The sequence below is a fragment of the Clupea harengus genome, unplaced genomic scaffold, assembly GCF_900700415.2.
Source record: "Clupea harengus unplaced genomic scaffold, Ch_v2.0.2, whole genome shotgun sequence".
In the NCBI taxonomy this organism is placed as follows: domain Eukaryota; kingdom Metazoa; phylum Chordata; class Actinopteri; order Clupeiformes; family Clupeidae; genus Clupea; species Clupea harengus.
The window spans coordinates 24367-47194 of NW_024879973.1; the positions used below are offsets into that span (position 1 = coordinate 24367).

A 22828-nucleotide genomic window follows, 5' to 3' on the forward strand; every position below is an offset into this window, starting at 1 on the left:
GTCCACTCATTCTCCATTCAATCGAAGTTTGCACATATCAAGGCAACATTTCAGGAATCAGGAAATCTATTCACAGAACAGAGCAGTGCTCTTGTTCGACTGGATACAAAGGGATCGTGGACAAAGTGCCTAGATGTGGTGTGAGATCAATACATCCATAACAGCTCGGAAGTGCTCAGCAAGACAGAGAAGGAGATCAGGGAACCACATTATTGTCAAAAGCTCCACACCAAAGAACTGGCAGTTTCTTTTGTGCTGACAAAAACTAAACTCGTGCTGCATCAGTACATGTCGTGAAGCATTTCCAAGTTATCAACTGAAGGGAAGGAGGTGTATAGCACAGAAGATATGAATGTCGTGTCGTCACGTGACCGGATAGGACCTTACCTGGTTCCTTCTGATCATGAGGAGGCTGCCACTAGGCTTATCTTGCATGCATTCTATTGCTCACAAAGTGGCCACAAGTAAGTCTTGATCAAGTCAGTTGACACTGATGTTGCTGTGGCAACTTCCACAGATTACATCTGGACGAACAGTGGATTGCATACGGAATCAGAAAACACTGCAGGGTAATACCTGCTCATGACATTGCAACCAACCAAGGAGAAGAGAGAGCGCTTCCAGTTTTTCATGCCGTTACTGGATGCAACACCACCTCATCGTTCGGTGGCATGGGTAAACATGCAGCTTTGGACACATGGACAGGTTTCCCCAAAGTTACACAAGCATTTGAGTCTTTGAGTCTCAAATGGCCACCTGTATCAGAGATTACAACATTCGCCAGCTCAAAAGATTTGTGATACTTCTTAACAAGAGAAGAAGCTAAAGCATACAGGTGAATCAGGCAAGAAAACAGTTTTTACCTAAGGGAGTCAGCTAGATCGCATACTACCAACAGAGGCTGACCTCACACAGCACATTAAGAGCTGCGGATAAAAGTGTGCAATATGATTGTATAAGGTACTGCCGTGGCAGTTATAGGTGAAATGCTTTTTTTTTTTTTTTTTTTTTTTAAGGGCAGCCATTTTGAAACAAAGATGGTGGCCACTGTTTTATTCAGATGGCATGTGTCCTGTTTTTATATATCAAAGAGCCTTAAAATAAATGCATTTTTTGACAATGTGCTCTACATCAGCTGAAAACTTAGTAAAATACATAGTTGTGAAAACTCAATGACTGAGGCAAGATGGTGTAATACAAAATGATAAGATTTGTATTTTTAGCTCCAAAACCAGTTTTTGTATTTTATCAACAGACTATCATAGAATGACAATATTGGTTATACATCACTTGGAACATTAAATAATAGAAAAATAACAGCCATGTCTTGCTTATGTACAACCATTATAAAGTTCTGTAGGCTATGTACAGATGAGCAGTTTTACATATTTAAAACTCGTACAGGTTGTATGGTGTTGAAGTGGCTTTTTGTGCTTTTGTCCTACAAACGAGTTAGAGAACGGGTGTGGCTTCAAGACCTACACCAACACCAAAAAGGGAATTGTTAATTAAATGGGGGATTGAAAAGGACTGCACACTAGGGTAACTCTGCACAAGATACTTCTCACTGTGAATTAGATATAGGGTGCTGTATGACCCAATAGCTCTTGAGCGGAATATCTAAACTTTATTTCTCAAGAGAAAATGTTCCTAGATAAGCATACTGGGAAACCCCAAACATTATCATGTGGGAAAATCTCTGGAGATTAATTTTGGGTGGTCAATGACAGTGACATCACTCATTCATTCATTTTGATACAAACTTCTTCTAAATGCAAGTGCAGATTTGTTACAAATTCAAAAACAAATCAATTTCAAGACAGGAGTCTCAATGTTTTACTGAATGTCTTCTGTAGACCCGAGGCACATACCTCTAGGGGTTTATTTCTGACAAATAAGGTTTCAATCTCAGCTTTTGCCAGCAAGTGCCCATTTCAAACAAACAATGTAACCATGCACACTCACAATAAAACACATTGTTTTTGAGAGCTTTTTCAAGTTTTTCTTCCTGCCTGTTCATGGGGCATTTACTGCTTCTCCAATGCCGCCATGCAGACTTTTAAAAAAAATGATCACAAGCATATAAATGTATGGAACAATCTGCTGCCCACTGCAGCAGTCATTAGTGAGATGAGACTAACCAACAGGACATGCATGCCGTGCATCGGCAATGTCTTACAACCACATCTTAGCGCACGTTGCAAAATGTTTCTTTTTTTTCTTCCAAAAACTATTTTTCACTTGAAGCTTTGTCTGCACAACCAAGGTCACTACAGTGAAAGCACACAAAAAAAAAAAACAGGGAAACGATTGATACAGGTTTCAGTCAAGGCAAAAAAAAAAAAAAAAAAAAAAAAAAAAAAAAAGAGAGAACGAAAACACAAAAATATGTGTAAACATTAACAGAGGGTTCAGGAGGCTCCTTAAAGAGGGTGGCGCTCCATAATCAATATACACATACTTCGAAAAACCTGACAGCAATTCAGCCAGTATTGCTTTCCTTGTGGTTTTGCTATGGTTTTGCGGTTGTGACTGACCTCTCACAGGCCAGTCCTGGCACCGTTGTCTTAGCGGCACGCTCTTCCACCAACCCAGCCTGGGGATGCCCATCCAGGCCTGCTGAAGTAAGCTACTCCACAGAGAGACAAGACTACCCTATCAGAGGCCTGTCTGCGGCCCTCCCGGCCTTTCCCGGCCAGCGAAGGTGGTCCTGCTGTCCGTGCCCAGCCATCAATAACACTAAAGTTCTGCTTGTTTTTAGTTTTTGTCTAGAGTTATGGGTGGGATCATTTGCGACAGTTTCTGTGCGGAGTGTTCTTCTTCTGATTCTCCACACGGCAGCGGCTTCTGTCGTCCAGCCAGGGCAGCTCAAAACTCCTATGAAAATTAAGAAATGGGCAGAGCTTGTGGGTGAGTAACAAAACAAACATGGCTGCAGCCTATCTTAAGGCTTGATAAAAGACAACGAGGCTAGGGAAGACATTAGCATGAGGAGGCCGTATGGTTGGTGTAATGGTGATGGCCAATGCAAACAAAGCTCAAAGTTTGTTCAGGTGTGTATATAATACGCCAAAATGAAACAAAGAATGAGTTCCCACTTACTCAGGAGACAGGTTTGGTAAAGGTCTTCCAAAAGCCATAACAGGCAGAAAGGGTGTGATTACAATGGATTCCACTGCAGAGACACAGAACATTACATTAGCAATTAATATATCCACAAAAAAAAAAAAGATGTTGAATCCACACAGTACTAAAAAACTTAATTTGGGACCAGGTGGGCCATACCGTCCTCAACTTCTGGATAGAAAGACATCAGATCTGGCTCTATCTCCTGCACAGCCACCTTCTTCTCCATGCGCTGCTGGAGCCGCTGGAGCATCCTCTGCTCTCGTATCCTCTGGATGTCCCATCTGTAGAGCCCCGAGAGACAAGGTTAGAGAGCCCTATTCAGGTTAATGTGACAGAATTACGGAGGTATGGGCAAAGTAGCAAAAAAAATGATCTGTCCCTTAATCTATCCACAATATCCTGACCTGAATTAGTGCCAGCAGTAGGATGCAAGACAGAGAATGTTTTGGAAGATGCAAAAACATGGTACATTTACAAAAATTCCCACCTTTTCCTCCTCTTCTCATCCAGCTCCAGCTTTGAATGCCTTTTCAGGAAGGCGTTATCATCCAAATTCTTCAAAAGAAAAAGAAAAGATTTTAAAACAAATCAGAGAAATGAATTAATGCTGAATGCTTCAGAAAATGTATTTGTCTCACCTCTGGGATGTCAGTCTTATCATTCAGCGGCTCCATACTGTTCTCCCTCCAAGATGGAACTGAGTACAAAAACACAGAATGGTAGTAAGCATGACCAATATGAATTTAACCAATAGCAAAAAATATACATTACAGTTTGGCTTGAAACTGGAAGACTGTTACCTTGAAGACAATGTTCCCCTACAATGTTACCAACTCCAGGTCACATAGTCAGGTAGCTATCTAGCAAAGAATAGGAACTGTGATTTCACTCACTGTCCACATCCTCCTCTTTTTTGGGCGATTCCTCCCGTAGTGGGGAGAGAGGAGGCTGCTTCCAGCAACACAGGTACATCTCTGTTGTGGTCATGTACGGTAGCTCCTCCATGCACATGGTCTCCAGAGGCTCCTCTTTTACTGAGTGCATAGCAGCAGCCTGGCCTGCAGACTGTCCGTAGCCCATCTCCTCCAATGGTTCGTTCTTGTGCAGGTCCCTCTGACATGACAGGGGCCCGCCAGCCTCAGTCTTCTGGGAGCCGAACTTGGCAGCCTTCCCTCTGGGCTTTTGTGTTGGTGTTTTGGGGTCTGAGAGACCAAATTTCCTGTGTGGCCGTGAACAGAGGGCAATAATAAATACAAATAAGCAAGAAAGAAAACAAGTGCAATTTCACCCTATAAGCTGACACTGATATCAGTTCCACTTTTTCCCACTGACACACCTTTTTTGGACTTTGCCGTCTCTGCTGTAGGCCAGGTTCTTGGGGCTAGTCGCTTGAGCACCTTCCTCTCCCTCCCAGAAGTCCTCTGCTTCTGGTTGCCATCTCTCCAGCGGCTGGAACAGACGTTTGTCGCGCGGTGCATTGCTGATCAGCTGCAAGCGCCGTTCCATACGCTCAATCCGCGCAAGCAACTGTAATTCACATTCCATAGATAAGCTAAAGACATTTTAAAGAACAGCAATGCATGTAACATACTGTAAAAATGCACAATGAACAACAAGGCAAAGGGGCGAATCTAAATGTAAATCAAAGGAGCCAACTTAGCTACCATGTCTGATGTGCTCTGTACAGGAGGCTTCAGAACATTGTAAACACCCACACAGAGGGTTATGGGTAATATGTTAGTTCTTGTGCCTTCAAATGACAACCAAATCAGGCACAAATCTCAGCAGAAGACAGTGGCATTTATGTGACAAATGTGGCATGACCACTTCAGATAACTGCATTTATAGTTGTTAAACATTCCCTCTCATACTGGCTGACATATCTACAAGAAGGTGCCTCACAACTAGACACTCTGCTGTTCATACTCCAAGTTTGCATACCGTGTCCCTGTCAGACTTGAGCTCATCAATTTCCTTGTCCTTGGTCTGAAGCTCTTGCTGCTGCTGCTCAATCAGGTCCAGCTGAAGCAGAAGGATTTGTCGAAGGCATGTGGCTTGCGCGTGGGGGTGACTGGGGGTCTTCCTGATGTTCTTGCGCTTCCCATCTGTACTGACTTCGAGTGATGCCGTGTTGGGGATGCCAGTGCCATCAATGCCCCTGGCATTGCCATCAGTCCCAGCGTCTCTAGAGTTGCTGTGCGAATTCATTGCTATGGGATCCGTTTTAACATCCATGGCGTTAGTCTGTCCAAGAGGAGTTTTAGTTTTTACAGGGGTTCCCTCGCCCCCCATGTGTTTAACCTGGGATGACAGCGTCTCTGCGCTTTCAGACGCGTCCCTGGATAGAACGGGTCCTTTGTTTCTTCCCGTGCCCAGTGGGATCCGGCCGGATTTAGGAAGGTGATTCACGTCCAGTTTCTTAGATTTACCGAAGAGCTTGCCACCACTTTTAAGTATGTCCCCAATAACGTTATGAACGTCTGAGCCAAAATCACACGAATCTCTCCTTATATCGATAGAGTGACCAGTCCCTATGCGAGCTTTGTCAAGGTCGAGTTTCTCTGGGTCCAATTTAAAACGTGCATTAGTAAACAAAGCATGTCGCATAGTCATGGCGAATAAGACGCCAAAATTGCCACTGCAAAATAAATGGAAATACGTTGTTTACTGTCCATGGATAGATGCTGTGTTAACGAAGAAATGACACGTCTTCACCCTGTAACAACACAAGAATAACTACTAATAAGGGTTTATCCGAAATGACGTTGATGGTTCATGACATAACATTGGTAGCAATAGTGTTAGCTAGCTAGCTCGTTCACTAAACATAATAATGTTCCTGGCAAAAATGGTTAATGATTCTCTTGAAAATACACAGAGGGCGGTATAAACAAACAGAGAGTTTACACTTGATCGTATTCACAGTTATTTGAATAGCAATAGGCCACTAACGACCATTTGCTTCTGCAATGGCGCAATCAACTAGCTAAACAAGCTAATGCTAGATACGTGTTCTCAGTCAGTTGAAAACATTGCCACACAACCACCTTTAGGCAATATAGTTACGTTCGCTGGCATAACCTGGCCTCTGACAACAACAAACAAAACATAGAAACGACATGAGTATTGGTGCCATGTAGAATCAAATAATTTGTGTTCTCTTTTATTTCAATACCCCAAATTTGCAAATACGCACGTCAGGTTGACGAATTACGAATAACAAGTAGCTAGCTAGTTGGCGGCTTGCTATAAGCCGTTGGCTACGAGCTCTGCTAAAACCTAGCTAGCTAGCTATCATAGATCTTGCTATTAATGGCGTCTGCTTTACTGTGCCCATTTTCAAATTCAGGAATTCAAGGGCGTGTGGCTACCCAGCGAAATTAAAGGTAGCTTAGATAAATGTTCGCAAAATAAATAAATAAATCAAATTAGATACTATTCATTACCACGACCAACACCAAGTTTCCTCTACCTTGTTATTTTGGTGGTGCATGGCCTTTTCCTACCTAAGACGTAGCTTGAAATCCACTCTACCATTATGACTACAACGAGCTAACTTACTGTGCTAGCTAAGTAGCTAGCAAGTCTCTGGCACCAGGGATAAGTCAGTTAGCATAGCTGACTAGCTATGGTGAGAGGGAAAACAATAACAAGAGTTGCTAGCAAGCTGGCGTTAAAATATTTACCTTAAAATTACATGCCTGCAAGGCCTCGCGTATTCATTTCCTGTGTCTCCATTTTTTCCTCTTTTAAACATGTTTGAACTTTACAGATATGTTAGTAGTACTGATCAAATATGAAGTACGTTACTTTTAACGAAATCCCCCATTTTCCTGTTCGGTATTTGGCTCTTCAGTCCACTTCAAAACATGTTTAAAACGCCATTTAATGCGCACGCGCAACATGCATTTAGGGCGGGATCTGAACAAGTTAAAATTCAGATATGACGTAATTTTTTGAGACAAGCATGGGGCAGTAACAATTGACTTTTTCATTGAAGAAATTACAGCAAATAACTTGGAATGGAATTTGTCTGTTAAATATGATATAAAGCTTATAAAAGTGAACTGATTGGAAAAGAATAACAAAGGCAGAAATTAAGGCAGAGAATTGAGAAGGAGGGAAGAGAATCCACATGCATTCCCAGAGGACCAGTCCTTAAAAATGGCTATTTATAGCCTGTTAAGTGATAGTTATTGAAAAGGGCACCTGAACAAACAAGACATTTACATGAAAGCAAATAAAGCAATAACCAACACGTAAAGGATGTGGTATGAGAATGAGAAATTGTGAATCAAGATAAACCAAGTTGAATATAAATGCCTAGGTCTATGCAGCACGAGGATTAGCTACTTAGCTGAGAATCAGTATTCCACATCTAAGTGCTAACTTCATGAGCTCCCAGTGAAGAGAGATCAATTGTGCCTATTTCCTGGTTCCACTGAATAGCCTTGCTGCAGCACTTTGACTAAAGTTTAAAAAGATCCTGTGACTTTATCAATAGTATTTGACATCTGTGTTTTCATGTGGACTAAGGATGCTTAGTGGAGGTGTGGAGAGGTCACATGACCGAAGAGCATATTTTATAGAGGCATACCCCATGTCCATGTGCTTTCGGAGAATAGAAACTGCTCAAGACTGCCAACCAAAGTCTGAACCAAAATGGCTATTTTTTTTTTTTGTCAAATGGTCAAGAAGTCAAATCTATTGCATATTGATGACTCCAGCTTTCACTGTTGTCTGAGTCTAAAACTCTGTTATACTGTGTATACTGTGTACTCTCTAAATACTCTGTATTCTTAATTTCTCACCATTGTTAATATTCTTTTTTCTAATGTCTTGTGAGCTGGACATTAGACATTTGGACATATCCATATAAACTGGGGTTTAGAACAAAAAAAAATTAACTGACATTGGCTGTAATAAAATAATGTACTTCATTTAACTTGGTGGTTGTCTTATTCAAACCAAAAGAAAAGGATTTATTTTAAAAACTTGACCTTCTTCAGGATTCTTGTTGCAATGAGTAACTTTGGGTATAATGGTCAGGCAAAGTGAATGATTTGCCACAGTGGTTTTAACCAACCTTTTTTCAAGGTCTTTGTTTATGAAAACAGCAATATTTCCTAGAAACATAAAACTAAAAGTATATTGATCATAAAACCTTAATACGATAAACAAAAGACAGATGGAAAATGTAATAACATCATTATTAACTGAACATACACGCAGAAGGCAAGCACTATTTTACCATATGTTCACTTTAACCATACATGACTCGTTCGGATAACTGCCCTCTAAATATAGTCATTCAGAATAATTTTCTAATCATCGACCAGATTGGATCTACTGCAAAAATCATTTTCATACCCTAATCTCTTGTGACTTCATGTCATGTAATCAATGTCAAGCAATCAGCACAACTGGCCATACCTGATTAGGCTAATTACCCTTAAAAGGCTTTCCTCTGCGTCCGCCAATCGTAATTTAGCCAAATCCACAGGGCAAAGTTGTATTTTTGTTTCCTTAATTGAGCTGTGAAAAAAGGCAAACCATATGGGAAAGTTCCAATTGTATACTCGAAACTCAGCTTATCAGTGTTTACACCTGAATGTCATGCAATTAAATTCCCTAATGTCAGACAAGGTAAGTGTTTTTCTTCATGATTTTTCCAGTTATGAGACATAATACTGTGGTATAAAAAGGGCCACTTCATCTTTTGGTGAAACAGCTCATACAAATCAGACTGACAGCACACTGAGATCTCTTTCTCACAGGGTAAGGACACAATTCTGAAACCTCTGATTAACGTTGCTGTATGGGGGGACTGGAGAAAATATAAAGAGGTCCGTGTGTTGCTGCATATGACATTTTTCAAATTGATGTCAGTACGGAATTGTTCAGTGTGCTGTTGTGATTTCAGAAGGTATCAGAAGAAGATGAAAACTGCAGTGCTTGTGGTGCTTGCTCTCTGCCTGAGCAACTCTTTGCAGGCAGAAGCAAAAGCATTGGCTGAGGAAAACAGGTAATATTCAAATATTCAATAATATTCAAAATTATTTCAGAATTATTTGTGGGTGTTAGAGAGTAATTGCTTGAGTTATACCTTTTTTTTTTATTTATTTTTTCAAAGTAACTGAAAAAGAAATAGCTAAAAACATCATACTGCAAAATGTTACATGAAAGTGCTGCCTCTATTAGCCTACTTTTGGACTATCATTAATTATTTGTCATGGATCCTTACTTAATAAATGATGCTAGATGCCTAAATAATGATTTTTGTTGTGTACTACTCATACTTGCACGTGTTTGGTATTATTGGTTATAAGAAGAAAATGGCATACCGCATGCACAAACATGTTGTCATGGTTCATGTTCTCAGCCAACTTAAGGATGGCACACATGTAGACCGCCGCTATGCTGAATCTACCATTGCGAGTGACATTAGTAAGATCATGGACTCCATGGTGCAGAAGAACTTTGTGAACTTCCTTCTCAACCAAAGGGAGAAAAAGAGCAAGTGAGTGACGGAGGAAAATTTGTTTTATCATTTTATTTATTTAGGAACTATGTGCTTTTAAACACTATAGTGTTATTAGTCTTTTATATTGTATTATTTGATTATGCTATTTATATGTAATAGACAAGTCACTGTACAGACACAGTTCTCATAACTAAAATGTCAGTATTAGTTTTTTCTCTCAGAAACTTAGAGGAAATGCATGATTTAGCACTTCAAAACAAATATTTCTGGATTCGTTTAGCAAGGAAAATAATGTTCTGTGAAACTGAATGTCTCACAGCCACCTTCTGCATCCGGAGGATGAAGAGGCTCACATTATTAATGACCTCCTGAAAAAGGAGCTCAGTTCGTGGGTCCATAGCAAGGGAACCAGATCCAGGTAGTTTTTTCTTATAATGTTACGTCTGGTGCTTTTTTTGTCACTTCCATATTAAGCTATTCTTTGTCGTAATATTTGAAGTAATCTAAGAGCTAATCTTCTGCGTCTTTGCTGTGTCCACAGTGCTCAGTAATCAGATATTTAATGGAGACATCAAGACAATGACCAAAACTGGAAAGACCTCATTCTTTATGTTGAAAAACATCATGGTAGCCTATCTTGCAGTCTACTCGATGGAAGACAGCCATACCATGAATAAATAATCTCATGACCTCTCATTTTGGTGGCGGTGAATCATTTTACTTCTGAATAAATGCAATCAACTTGTTTAATAAATTAAACGTATTTTGATAAATTCAATGTGTTTTATGGTCATTCAGTGTGGACTATTACAGGTACTGTCTGTGATTTGAATCCACTACACTTTTTGTCAAATTAAGCTAATTGCTTCTCATGGTTATCTGGCAGTCCATTGTGTGCGTTCAACACATAGACATATATACATGTATATACAGTATGTCTATGGTTCAACACAATGGCTCTGTAATTGGGAAACAAGCATAATGGCTCGAACCGAGCCATACACAACTCCAGCCAATCAATACATTGCTTCAGGAGCACGCAAGAGAGGTGTGCAATTTGATTGGCTGTTTAGCTCAAATATCAACAACATTTCGCCAGATTGCACCTTCTCAAAGAAGTCGTGGGAACATGGTATTCTAATATATATTCCAATACTTTAGATGGCGATAAAGAACATGTGATGTGGGCCGTTCGACTCACGTTAGAGTAAAAGAAGAAAACAGCGAACAACTTCCTGGTTAGAAGAAGTTGTTTCGTGGACTCATATTTTCTTGAAAGAATAATGCCAGGGTTTAAAAGCAGTATTATATATCATGAACGATAGAAGATCACAGCCATTGTTCAGATATACCCAAACACGCTGTAATTGCATTTACACCTATCATAACCTATAAAGAGGTTATTGGATAGCTACCCAAGCTAGCCAACTAGCATACTTGTGAATAGTGAAGAAAATTCAACAAGATACTTACCAAAACTACAAGCCTTTTATGGAAGAGCAAGCACCAGCAACGGACTGAGCAGAACCATTTTGTGAAACGTCCTTCGGCTGGAGTGTTTGAAAGCACCACTGAATCAAAATGAGAAGAGGTGTTGGGGCGGGGGCCATTGCCAAAAAGAAGCTTGCGGAGGTATGATATGATGTATCTATTCGAGTGTAATAAAATCTTCTAGTTCACAGTGGTGTGTGCAAGATGACCAAGCCTTAAGTGTTGTGTAACATTTATTTTTGATTCAGTCATAATTATCAACTATCCATGTTTACATGTTACATGTCAGCAAAACGTTGACTTGACCGTAACAGCTTTTTACTATTTAACCAGAAAACTCTAATCAATGTAACGTATTCATTTAGGCTAAATACAAAGAAAGAGGTACAGTTCTCGCTGAAGATCAGATTGTGCAGGTAAGGCGAAATGTCGCACTGTTGCATTTTGGTTCTTTAACTCTGACAGGTGTTAACAAAAACCTGTTGGGCATTAATATAACAGCTCGATAATTAATCCACTGGACCACTTCCAGATGTCCAAACAGTTGGAGACATTCAAGACCCACCTAGAAGAGTTTGCCAGCAAGCACAAACAAGAAATCCGAAAGAGCTCACAGTTCCGTGTACAGTTTCAGGAAATGTGCGCCACCATCGGGGTCGACCCACTGGCTTGTATGATTCTCAGACCTATTCTTCAACATAAATATCTCCCTAGCTCTTTCACAACTGTGCCAATGAGCCACTGTAATAATAATGATTTCTTGTATTCCACAGCGGGTAAGGGCTTTTGGGCTGAGATGCTCGGTGTTGGAGACTTCTATTATGAGCTCGGTGTTCAGATCATTGAAGTGTGTCTGGCTTTGAAACACAGAAATGGAGGCAAGTATTTCAGATCAGTATGCTGCAGTTTGCCTTTAAATGGTTTTAAACAATTTTCTCAAGATTGTACATAATCCATGTACAGTGGGGAAAATAAGTATTTGAACCCCTGCCGATTTCGCAAGTTTGACCACTTGCAAAGAAATGTGTGATCTATAATTGTAATAGTAGGTGTAATTTAACAGTGAGAAACAGAATATCAAAAAAAAAAAAAAATGATGCAGAAAATAAGTATGTGAACCCCTAGCAAAACATGACTTAGTACTTGGTGGAATAACCCTTGTTGGCAAGCACAGACGTCAGACTTTTCTTGTAGTTGGTCACCAGGTTTACACACATCTCAGGAGGGATTTTGGTCCACTCCTCTTTGCAGATCCTCTCCAAATCCTTAAGGTTGCATTTTCAATGGGAGGGAATGAGGGAATGAGGTTCCTCGATGCAGTGGAGTCGTCCTGTACCCTTGGCAGAGAAACAGCCCCAAAGCATAATGTTTCCACCTCCATCCTTGACGGTGGGGATGGTGTCATATGCAGCATTCTTCCCCCTCCAAACGCGGCAAGTCGAGTTGATGCCAAGGTATTTTGGTCTCATCTGACCACATCCTGTCTCCCAATCCTCCTTAGAATCATTTAAGTGTTCATTGGCAAACTTCAGACGGCCCTGTGCATGTGCTTCCTTGAGCAGGGGGACCTTGCGAGTGCTGCAGTACTTCAAACCATTACGGCGTAGTGTGTTGCCAATGGTTTTCTTGGTGACTGTGGTCCCAGCTGCCTTGAGATCATTCACAAGCTCCCCCTGTGTAGTTCTGGGGTTATTCTGCACCTTTCGGATGATCACCGATACCACACAAGGGGATATCTTGCATGGAGCCCCAGACCTAGAGCGATTGACAGTTGTTTGGTGTTGCTTCCATTAACGAATAATCGCACCAATAGTTGTCTGCTTCTCACCAAGCTGCTTGCCGATGGTTTTGTAACCAATTCCAGCCTTGTGCAGGTCTACAATCTTATCTCTGACGTCCTTGGTCAACTCTTTGGTCTTACCCATTGTGGTGAGGAAGAAGGTGTGAAGTATGACTCTTTGGACAGGTTTCTTTTATACACGTCACCAGTTGAGATCAGGTGTACCTTGTTAGGCCTAATGAGACATTTAGTCATTTAGCAGATGACTAATCTGTGTGCTTCTTGGGCACATAACTGGTCATTGGGAGCCAGAATTCTTGCTGTTTGCTTGGGGGTTCAAATACTTATTTTCTGCATCAAATACAAATAAAGTCATAAATGTTATAAAATGCAATTTTCTGGATTAGTTTGTTGATATTCTATTTATCACTGTTAAAATACACCTACCATTACAATTATAGATCACACATTTCTTTGCAAGTGGCCAAACCGAAATCGGCAGGGGTTCAAATACTTATTTTCCCCACTGTAAGTGAAGCTCCTCTTGGTTCAATGCTGTCATACTTTGTTTTGTAGGACTTATCACTTTGGATGAGCTCCACCAGCGTGTGTTAAAAGGACGAGGAAAGTTTGCTCAGGATGTAAGCCAGTGAGTGTTGTTAGAGAAAGCATTCTGTAATTTTTGTGTCAACCATATTTATCTTATAAAGTGATGCCAGATGAATACACACACTTAGAGATGCAACATGAATATGGACCATGATAAAATCTCACTCCACTTGCTCTAGAGATGACTTGGTGCGTGCCATAAAGAAGCTGAAAGCGATGGGGAATGGATTTGGGATGATTCCTGTCGGAGGATCCTATCTGGTTCAGTCAGTCCCAGCGGAGCTCAATATGGACCATACAGTGGTGCTGCAGCTAGCAGAAGTAATCTAAAATCTTTCTTTAATCCAATCACATTCCTCATCCGTCACTGCTAACAGAATACATAAAGAGGTCATTTAACATGGTGGTTTCATATCTATGGCTGACCTGTGTGTGTGTGTGTTTTCTGTTTTCATGTAGAAAAAGGGCTATGTGACCATCAGTGAGATCAAGGACGGTTTGAATTGGGAACGAGAGCGGGCAAGTCATGTCTTGGTGAGTTCAGCTCTGTATTTCAAGACATGTAATGTATGTCAACTTCACCTGAGGTGGGACTTAATTGACCAATTATTCCCCCAGTATTTAAAATATTTCAGCATTCAAATAAAGTAATATTTTAATAATAATTTATAATTCACACCTACCATTAGAGTGAATGACGTTGTCTGTCAAACTAACTAGACATATTTCCTACTGTGTAAGAAACTATATTTTCCTTTACATTTTTTCCAGGACCATCTGTTAAAGGAGGGATTGGCATGGCTGGATTCTCAAGCAGAAGGGGATCCTCAGTACTGGTTCCCAGCTCTCTTTTCTGAACTCGCCTCCCGTGATGTCACACCAGAGGAGGCCAATCAGATGACGCCTTAAGAAGTGATTATAGTACACAAAGACCCTGAAAAACTGAATTTTTAATCTGTCCCACAGGTTTTGGTGAACACAACTGGATGGGTGTAAGAGAAAGCAAATCAGGTCATTGTATAGGTTTTGCATTAACTACATAGAAAGAATTCAGGCTTAGGCTTCAGTGAAGGCACAGAGAAGATGCTCAACCTGGGAAGAATAATGCTAGTACTGTTGCTATGAGTTTCCCTTATGACCTTAAAAAAGTGCTCAAGGTTATAAATAGGTGTGAGAATTATTACAAGCATATTGTAAGTTCACCTGTCTATTTATAATAATAATATGATGACATTGTTTCCTTGTAAATATAAAAAAAAAACATGTAAATAAATAAATGAACATAAGCTTTATTTATGTTTTATTATTCATCAGTTTTACTGGTCAACATAATCTTTGCAACAGGGTCAGAATCTGTACTTACTGAAACCTTTCCCAGATATAGTCAGTTGACCGAAATTTTATACAAGAATTTTATGATGCAAAAGTAAAATGTTAATAATAATAGACACCTCTACATATTTGTGCTGTGCAGTTAAAGTGCTCTCAACAGTATTCCCAGCTCCCTAAAACATGATTATATAGTTACAGTTTAAAACTTAAAGAGAAGGACCATGGAAATTTTGCAAAATAAGTCACTGCCGGTGAAATTGATTTACCAATCAGATGATCATCTGACGTCAGAAACAAAGGCAAACTCTGAAGCAGCTTTATATGTCATGTGTGTAGACATGATCCTCAAACTCCGGCTGTTCCATCTCGTCACAGATAAAAGTGCAGATGGGGCACACTTTATGACTCTCTTCGTGCTGTGTCAGCTCCTCCTGGCTGATGCCAGGGAAAGATATCAGGCAGTGCTGGCACTGGGGCACCTGCGGGTTAAGAAAGAAATGACGGCAATGGTATCGGTTTCATCAGGCAGAAAGTCTTAAGTTGGCAAAGTAAACAGAAGATCAGACAGCCTGGGGGCACGCTTACCTTGTCCTCGTTGGCACCCTCTGTTTTGGAAAGAGGAAATCAAACTTTACCACAAATATGACCAACATTCAAAGAGTACCCAGATGACACTATTGACAGAAATAACTAGATAACAATACCTATATATATAACTAGATAAGAAAATCTATTGATAGAAAAACTCACATTTTAAATGACCATCTGACTACAGATGATGTTTAGTGGTAGTGTCTGACAGAAGCACTAACCTGCATTATCATAAGGATTCCCATAGAGGAGGGAACCCTGCAGACTGTTAGTGCTGGGATCCTGGAAAGAGGAGAAGCTAGGGTATGAAAACGGTGTGGAGTCTGGGGCAGCAGGAGTGCCTGGCTTCACACGGGCCAACTCTTCTCTCAACACATCAACTTCATTTTGGAGATCCTGTGGAACATAAAACGGCCATCATTAACATCCTAATGATTCTCCCAGGGGACCAAAATAGCTGAAACGTTCATAGAATAGAATAGAATATATTTATTTGTCATTGCACAAGTACAACGAAATTGAGGTAGCAGCTCTCAGACACAAAAACAATAAAAATATAGATTGAACATATATATATACATATTTACACTATAAAGACACAAGACATATAACACAACAGAGAGACAAATACAGGTCAGTTTTGTGCATTGTTAAGTGCTATGATTGCTCTGGGATAGAAGCTGTTTCTCAGCCTGTCTGTCATACCTATGCTATTAAGTATTATAAGAAAGTCTGCATTCACTGTAAGTCACCTGATTTTTCTTATCAAAGTCTTCCTGCTCTTCTCTTGCCAGGTCTATGATGACTGTCTGGTCATCAATAGTCCTCAGTGCCTCCTTGAGCTTAATCTGTGAGAAAGAGAGGAATAATCTGTAGTATTGTGGGGAAAATGATAGCAAATTGTGCACTGGTGCCAGGGTTATGACATGAGAAAGAAATGAATGGCTATCCACAGTACATCCTTCTGCATGTATCACTTATTTTACATAGACAGACTGGAACTAAACACTGGCTCAGCCAGCACAAAAGGAGTGGAGTATGGCACAACGGGATACCACCTCAAAATGGTGCCTCACCTCCAGGCTAATGTCTTTGCATTGGGGCTCATTAATAGACTGGGTGGTGGCCCTCTGCTCCAACTGACACCTGAGTTCCCTCAGCTCACGCTCGGCTGCCTCTGCACGCTTGCCGGCCTCATTGGCACCCTGCAACTCCTGCCGTAGCTTGATCCTGGTCTCCTGGAGCTGGCTGAGCAAAGCCTCCCTTTGGAGCTGTGTGGAGAAAAAGAAACACGTCACATCAAGAGATGAGCAGGAGACAAACCTGCTCTGTTGGTCAACTTTTGGTTGGTATTTTCTTTAGCTTTGCCAAATGAGATTGTCTCTACAATATTGATTTCTATTGAAAGATTATACATTTTAATTCAATTAAAAATGCTGATGAAAAAGCTCAGCATTATTTCAGACCTACCTTCACAGTGCTTTCATCCTCCCTCTGAGGTGTTAGGGTTAACAGGCTTGCTTGCAGTCTCTCTTTCTCTTTCTTTATTCCCTCCAAGTCTCTCTTCAGTTCCTCCAGTTGCTGCACATCAGCACACAGCTTCTCATTCTGACTGCTCTGGAGGTCCACCTGGAGGAAGGATACCACTTAGATGACTGACACAACCTCAGACCAACTGTGAATAGTGTAAAGTTTAACATCAAACTAAGCAAAGTCTTAGACTACAACTTACTACAACTAATTTATTCAAATAGACAAACGCTGACTGCAACTCATGGCCATGGCAATGGCAGCTCCATGCTCCCAATGAAGTAGGGCCATAAGAGTGAATTAATATCTCTGATATAATTATATCACATCAAACACAGTCAAACATTATAGTTCAAGTGTACAACATGTGCCTTGGTATGTATCCTAATGCTAGAGGATGTCAGTAATCTAGAAACATAACACATGTACGTACACAGAAAGTTTTACTACTACGGACCTGGAAGAGTTGAACATCATCCCTCAGTCTGCTTAAGTCCTGCTCCATCTCTTTCACCTTTAAATTTAACCTTCAGGATATTGAAAATACAAATATAACAAAGTTAAACGAATAATACAAAATGTGTTAAAAAAAACTTTGCATACAAAAGTTATAACAATGACTTGTGATCTACCACTCTCTGAAAACTACTGAGTGTTGCTGAAGGATTTCCATGTTAAAACATTCTGACTATCCAGATGTTTTATGGTCTCAAGATCTAGCACACATGAGCAGAGAGTGGCTATGGATGGAGCATAGAGGTAGGTTTGTAATGGCTTACCGTGAGATCTCTGCTTGTTGGTTCTCTGTAGTTGCCATAAGCTCCTTTCGTTGTTGCTTCAGCTGCTTGATCTTCTGCAGTGCCTTGTCATATTTCTCATCAAGAGGGGCCTGGGATTGTGCAAGGCTCTGAAATTCATGAAGATATTTATTTATCATATGCTAGGACAGTAAACCACACAGTATTTAGAGGAGACGTTTTACTTTAAGTCATTGTAGGTGTGTGGACTGGTCACAGTCCCAGATGTGGTTCTAAAATATAGCTCTTTAAAAATAGCCCAAGACTCAATCCTTAAGCTATTTTACACACATACAATATTTATCTACCATATCATACTTGCACCAGTGATTATATATTCAAATACAGGTAACCAACTGCAAAAGTACCTCTTCTGGCTGTTTCAAGTTAGGCACAGCAACTACTTCAGGACTCAACTGTTCCATCAACACATCTGTGCTTTCGCATCCTGGCGGCTGTGCGTCTGTGCTCACTGAGTTTTTCATCTCTTCAATGGTCAACTAATGGAGAAGCGTGATAATGGAGAGGTATGACAACACCAACAAGTTTAGCAATAACTCACATTCATAATAGTAATCAAGAGCACCATCAGAATAAATGCACTGACCCGGAGGCGATGGATCTCTTCCAGTCGTCCATCAAGCTCATTTTTCAGGATCTGTTCACCCTCCTTGAGCTGCTCCACCTCCTGTCGTAGCTCCTCCTTTTCTTTCTCCATCTGCTCTGTCTGCTCCTGTAGACAGTCACACACCTCACTAGCATTGTGACGAAAGGGTGCAAACTCTACACACAAACGCATCACTATGCACCACACCACTAGTATGCACACATTAACACAGCTCCCCAAAAGAGGTACTGCACACTTAAATGTGTTTTTCTTTCTTATGTAAGCTAAATGATATGACTGCATTGTGAAGAAACATCAATGCTGATGTTAACATTGACATATTTATCGACTGGTTGGTACATGTCTACGTCATGATATGTATCTGCTAAGGCCCGCTAATGGAGTTTGATTATGTTATAATATACCATATTTAAATCACTACTTAACTCAATATTTTTTTCCAATTTCATGACATCTGCCTGATCATCTAGTTCTAGCACAATTTGCTAAATCGGCACATGCATACTTTTTGTCAAGCTCATCAAACAAAAGAAAGAGAGTTACAAAACTGGATTGTCCACCAGAGCTCTGAGGTGCACTGACCTTAAATAACATAATACAACGACATGACATATTTTGTTTTAGACTCAAGATAAATACAGTGTGTATTGATGCAATGTTGAGACACACCTGTGTGGAGACGACTAAAATGTCATTCTCCAGGCTGGTGTAAAGCGTGTCCTGGAGGTTCTCAAAGCAGAAGGGAGTACTGGCTCCCCTCACCTGACCCATGTGGTCCACATAGCAGAACTGGTAATCCCCGTCATCCTTTGGAAGGTAGTAGTCTAAATGGAAAATAAATCAATAAACGAGAGGGCAAGTTAAGTCACACCGGGGACAACACAGTTCAGCAGCTCAGTATTCAGAATTCTTAAAAGTACACAATAAATATAATTTCCCAAACTATTTCTCTTTGGAGTTCATATCCATTTCATTGATTGTCCCCACTTTCCTTTGTATTGTTTTATACTAAGATATGACATACTCCCACAGCCATGTACAGAAATATGAGTTGAGTAATACATAGCATTGTTGTGGTCACAATGGTAATGTTTCAATTTACCATTAAAAACCACTTGTCGTGTCACAGGATCTGGTCCTAATCGATCCAAGCACGGTTCCACCCACACAAAGGTGTAGTAGTTTTGAGTGGTGTTCCAACCCACCTACACACAACATGCACAGTCACTCACAATGTCCCTGTTACACAGTGTTAGTCCCACAGTGTCAGGATGGCCTACAATTGTACTAATTTTATTGCTAGTATTTTCTCAGCATGTTATATTTTTGTGATCTATATGACAAGAATATAATAGGCAATGAGTGTGAATAAATATGATGTCACCAATGTTTTTTATGACTAGAAAAAAAGCATAGAACATAACTGAAATAGTTTGTCTTTCAGGCATGGCTTCATGAACAGCAGCTTGACAATGATGAGTCTCACTTTCTACAGACTACACTACTTTCTGCCTACTTAAGATCCATCTGAAAGTTGCAGTGTCACCTTTGTGCAATAAGTCCTTTACAGCAATATAAGTTACCAACGCAGTTGCAAACTTAGTGTACTCCTTGTCTTTTTCCAAGCTCCATGTTGGTATCGAAAACTGACACGAAAACATTGCTCAACGTGTTGGCAGGACTTACTTTGTAAACTCCAATCCAGTCTTTGGGGTGAGGTTGCAGACCGCCCGTCAAAGTGTAACCACAGTTGACATTGGTGTTGGGTGGATAAGATCGCGGAACATCAATAAAGACGACCTGAGAGTAGGTTGTTGTTGAATCCATTTCCGTAGACAACGTCTCAGCTTCTTGGCTCTCGTTCATGCTAGATGACTAGACATAAAACCCCAATCTATAATAAAACGTGACTATAAGCAATACGGATTTAAACAAGCTCACCTAAATGGTATCACAATAGGGTTACATAAAAAAAGAAATATGGTTAAATAAAAAAGCTCATATGTACTAACTCTAACATATCACGTATAGGCTACGTTTAACTTGAATACAATATTTACTAACACAAGGTAGCCTAGTATTACCATTAAAAAACATTACAAAACAAAGAAAACATTGGTTTCACTTTCACTACTCTTGAACTTGACCAGATATTTTTTTCATCACAGACAACAGTTCCATTATTTCAAACTAAGCTACCATCCCTAAACTAGAACTTTACTTTCTTAAAATCAAGAAGAGATCTATATTTCTCACACTGATACACGCCTGAACCAGGACTAGAAAGTTGCGTAGACTCTACTCACAGTGACAGAGTTCTACGCACAGCCTGTTTGGTTTCGAAACTCGATAATCATCGAATGTGACTGACAGCCTGTTCTGCTTATGGGCGGACCTTCGCTCTGGGAAATGTAGTGTCCTATTGCGCTCTTCGTGATCACAGTCAGCGCACTGACTACAATACCCATCAAAGGTCTTGCTTCATCACAAACACTCTCTGATATCCAATGTCCACATATGAGCACATAGAAAACAGCTGTTAGATAATTTGTCATCCCCAAACTCAGTGTGTACAATAACAAATTATTCTCAAAGATAAAAGGAAACTTGCTTTTCCCATACCTAAGAGTTAAAGAAGAGCCGAAGGCACCGATCTGGCTTTGGAACAGGCAGTAAGGTGGGGGCAATCTAGACTGCTGTGTACACAGCACCATTATTGAGCTACTCCTCAACTTTGTTTTAGTAAGGCTTAATACTTACGTTCTGAATTACATTGCCTAATATTACAGAAAAAAACCTACTTGTTCATATGCAGGATTGATGCTGGAGAGGGAGAGATGGAGGTCACTGAGTAGCTCATTGGCAGAGTACTTTTTTACAGTTTCAAAGTCTACAAGTTTGCTATTAAATATTATTATTATTATTATATGATTATTAATTATAATAATACTTCACATTTATATTAATATTGTATTCACTACCACAACACAATGCAATGCAATATCCAAACAACACATTATCCTATCAATATTTGTCAGCCAGAAAACACTATTGGTTTAATTTTTTCATACATTACTTTAAACTCGAGACTCGAAGGACCCAAAGGTGTCAGCAGCGGGAATCGAGGTCAGAACGGCAGGAAATGGAAAGCAGGCGAGGTCTTGAGGTGGCGGAGTCCCGGCTGAGGCAGAGGGAGCTTGTGGGGAATGTGGCCAGAGGCCGTGCTGGTCTCGGTTACTTTCCCAGTATACAAGTTCGCAAAGCCATTGGCAAAGACAGGCGTCTTCTTCTCCAGGAGGAGGTTCTAGCAGGCGTGGAAGAAGAAAGAGCAAGCAGGATGGTGAGTCTGAGACAGCAAGGGGCATGGACGAAGTGGGAATCTGTACAGCAGCGAAGGGTCACCTGGGATAACATCCTGCGAGCAGACTACTACAGAGTCCGTTTCCTGATCCAGACGGTCTATGATGGCTTACCAAGCCCGGCAAATCTCCATGTCTGGGGCAAGATCGAAACACCATCTTGCGGGCTGTGCTCTGGAAGAGGATCCCTCGAACATATCCTCAGCAGCTGCCCAAAGGCACTTGCAGATGGTCGCTACCGCTGGCGGCATGATCAAGTGCTCAAGGCAGTTGCGGAGATAGTAGCTTCGGCTATAACGACAAACAACGTCGTCCAAAGTCCATCAACTTTGTCAAGGCGGGAGAGAAACGCACCCCACAGTCAGGAACAACGACTGGCCTCCTTGCCTCAGCAGCCGACTGGCAGCTGAAAGTAGATCTGGGCAAGCAGCTGCGCTTTCCAGAGCACATCGCCTCAACAAGACTGCGTCCAGACATGGTCATCTTTTCAAATTCCACCAAACAGGTGATCATGATGGAACTCACTGTACCCTGGGAAGAGCGCATGGATGAAGCTCAAGAGCGTAAACGTGCCAAGTACCAGGAGTTGACAGAGGAGTGCAGGAGGCAGGGCTGGATCACTCGCTGTGAGCCTATTGAGGTGGGATGTCGGGGCTTTGCAGGCCAGTCCCTCTGCAGAGTTCTGACTAAGCTAGGCATCTTGGGGTTGTGCGAGAAGAGGGCCATCAAATCAACCATTGATGCCGCAGAGAGAGCCACTAAGTGGCTCTGGCTGAAAAGGGAGGCCCAGTGGTCAAATGCTGCTGGGATGCAAGCCGGGGACTGATCACCCCTGGCTGGGTCACCTGGGGGAGGGTGTCTGATGTTCGAATAGACCCGAAACACCCAATGACCCCAGGATACATCACTGATGATGCATCCCAGCGCTTCCGCAGGAAGTATTCTACAAGTAAGAAGTAAAAGATCAGATTATTACTTTTTAGAAACAACAGTTTTACAACTATAATTAATTTCCGAATAAATGTGTCATGTGCCACTGGGAATGGGATGTTCTGAATTCTGCAAAAAAAAGTACTGCCCAATTGTAATTCTTACCAA

At 40.9% G+C, this 22828-nt stretch overlaps 3 protein-coding genes across 8 annotated transcripts; 1 reads left to right on the forward strand and 2 right to left on the reverse strand.

Annotated features, from left to right (window-relative positions):
- Nucleotides 1-1192: 1192 nt before the first annotated feature.
- On the reverse strand, nt 1193-7045 carry msl1b (MSL complex subunit 1b). 3 transcript variants are annotated; one of them, XM_042705884.1, is made up of 9 exons: nt 6940-7045; nt 5071-5845; nt 4466-4656; nt 4023-4348; nt 3768-3826; nt 3617-3684; nt 3286-3410; nt 3103-3175; nt 1193-2877 (listed from the first exon to the last, which is right to left on the reverse strand). In XM_042705884.1, exons 2-9 carry the CDS (start codon nt 5740-5742, stop codon nt 2787-2789), a joined length of 1605 nt encoding a protein of 534 aa, XP_042561818.1. In that variant the 5' UTR covers nt 5743-5845; nt 6940-7045; the 3' UTR covers nt 1193-2786. The 3 variants fall into 3 exon arrangements, with proteins under 3 accessions (XP_042561818.1, XP_042561817.1, XP_042561819.1); XM_042705883.1 differs by having other exon boundaries at nt 6816-7042; XM_042705885.1 differs by lacking the exon at nt 6940-7045 and adding an exon at nt 6602-6782.
- A 3758-nt stretch (nt 7046-10803) lies between these two features.
- On the forward strand, nt 10804-14803 carry snf8 (SNF8 subunit of ESCRT-II). The gene is made up of 8 exons (XM_042705891.1): nt 10804-11245; nt 11470-11520; nt 11637-11775; nt 11878-11982; nt 13461-13533; nt 13673-13814; nt 13953-14027; nt 14265-14803. The coding sequence occupies exons 1-8, from the start codon at nt 11195-11197 to the stop codon at nt 14400-14402; spliced, it is 774 nt and encodes a 257-aa protein (XP_042561825.1). The 5' UTR covers nt 10804-11194; the 3' UTR covers nt 14403-14803.
- calcoco2 (calcium binding and coiled-coil domain 2) lies at nt 14767-20764 on the reverse strand. Of its 4 annotated transcripts, none has more exons than XM_042705887.1 (14): nt 20678-20764; nt 20058-20246; nt 19474-19576; nt 19041-19195; nt 18351-18476; nt 18112-18243; nt 17726-17853; nt 17404-17473; nt 16887-17045; nt 16493-16687; nt 16169-16264; nt 15638-15812; nt 15411-15430; nt 14767-15304 (listed from the first exon to the last, which is right to left on the reverse strand). In XM_042705887.1, the coding sequence occupies exons 2-14, from the start codon at nt 20235-20237 to the stop codon at nt 15143-15145; spliced, it is 1701 nt and encodes a 566-aa protein (XP_042561821.1). In that variant the 5' UTR covers nt 20238-20246; nt 20678-20764; the 3' UTR covers nt 14767-15142. The 4 variants fall into 4 exon arrangements, with proteins under 4 accessions (XP_042561821.1, XP_042561822.1, XP_042561823.1 ...); XM_042705888.1 differs by having other exon boundaries at nt 20058-20265; nt 20678-20716; XM_042705889.1 differs by having other exon boundaries at nt 20628-20695.
- Nucleotides 20765-22828: the final 2064 nt, after the last annotated feature.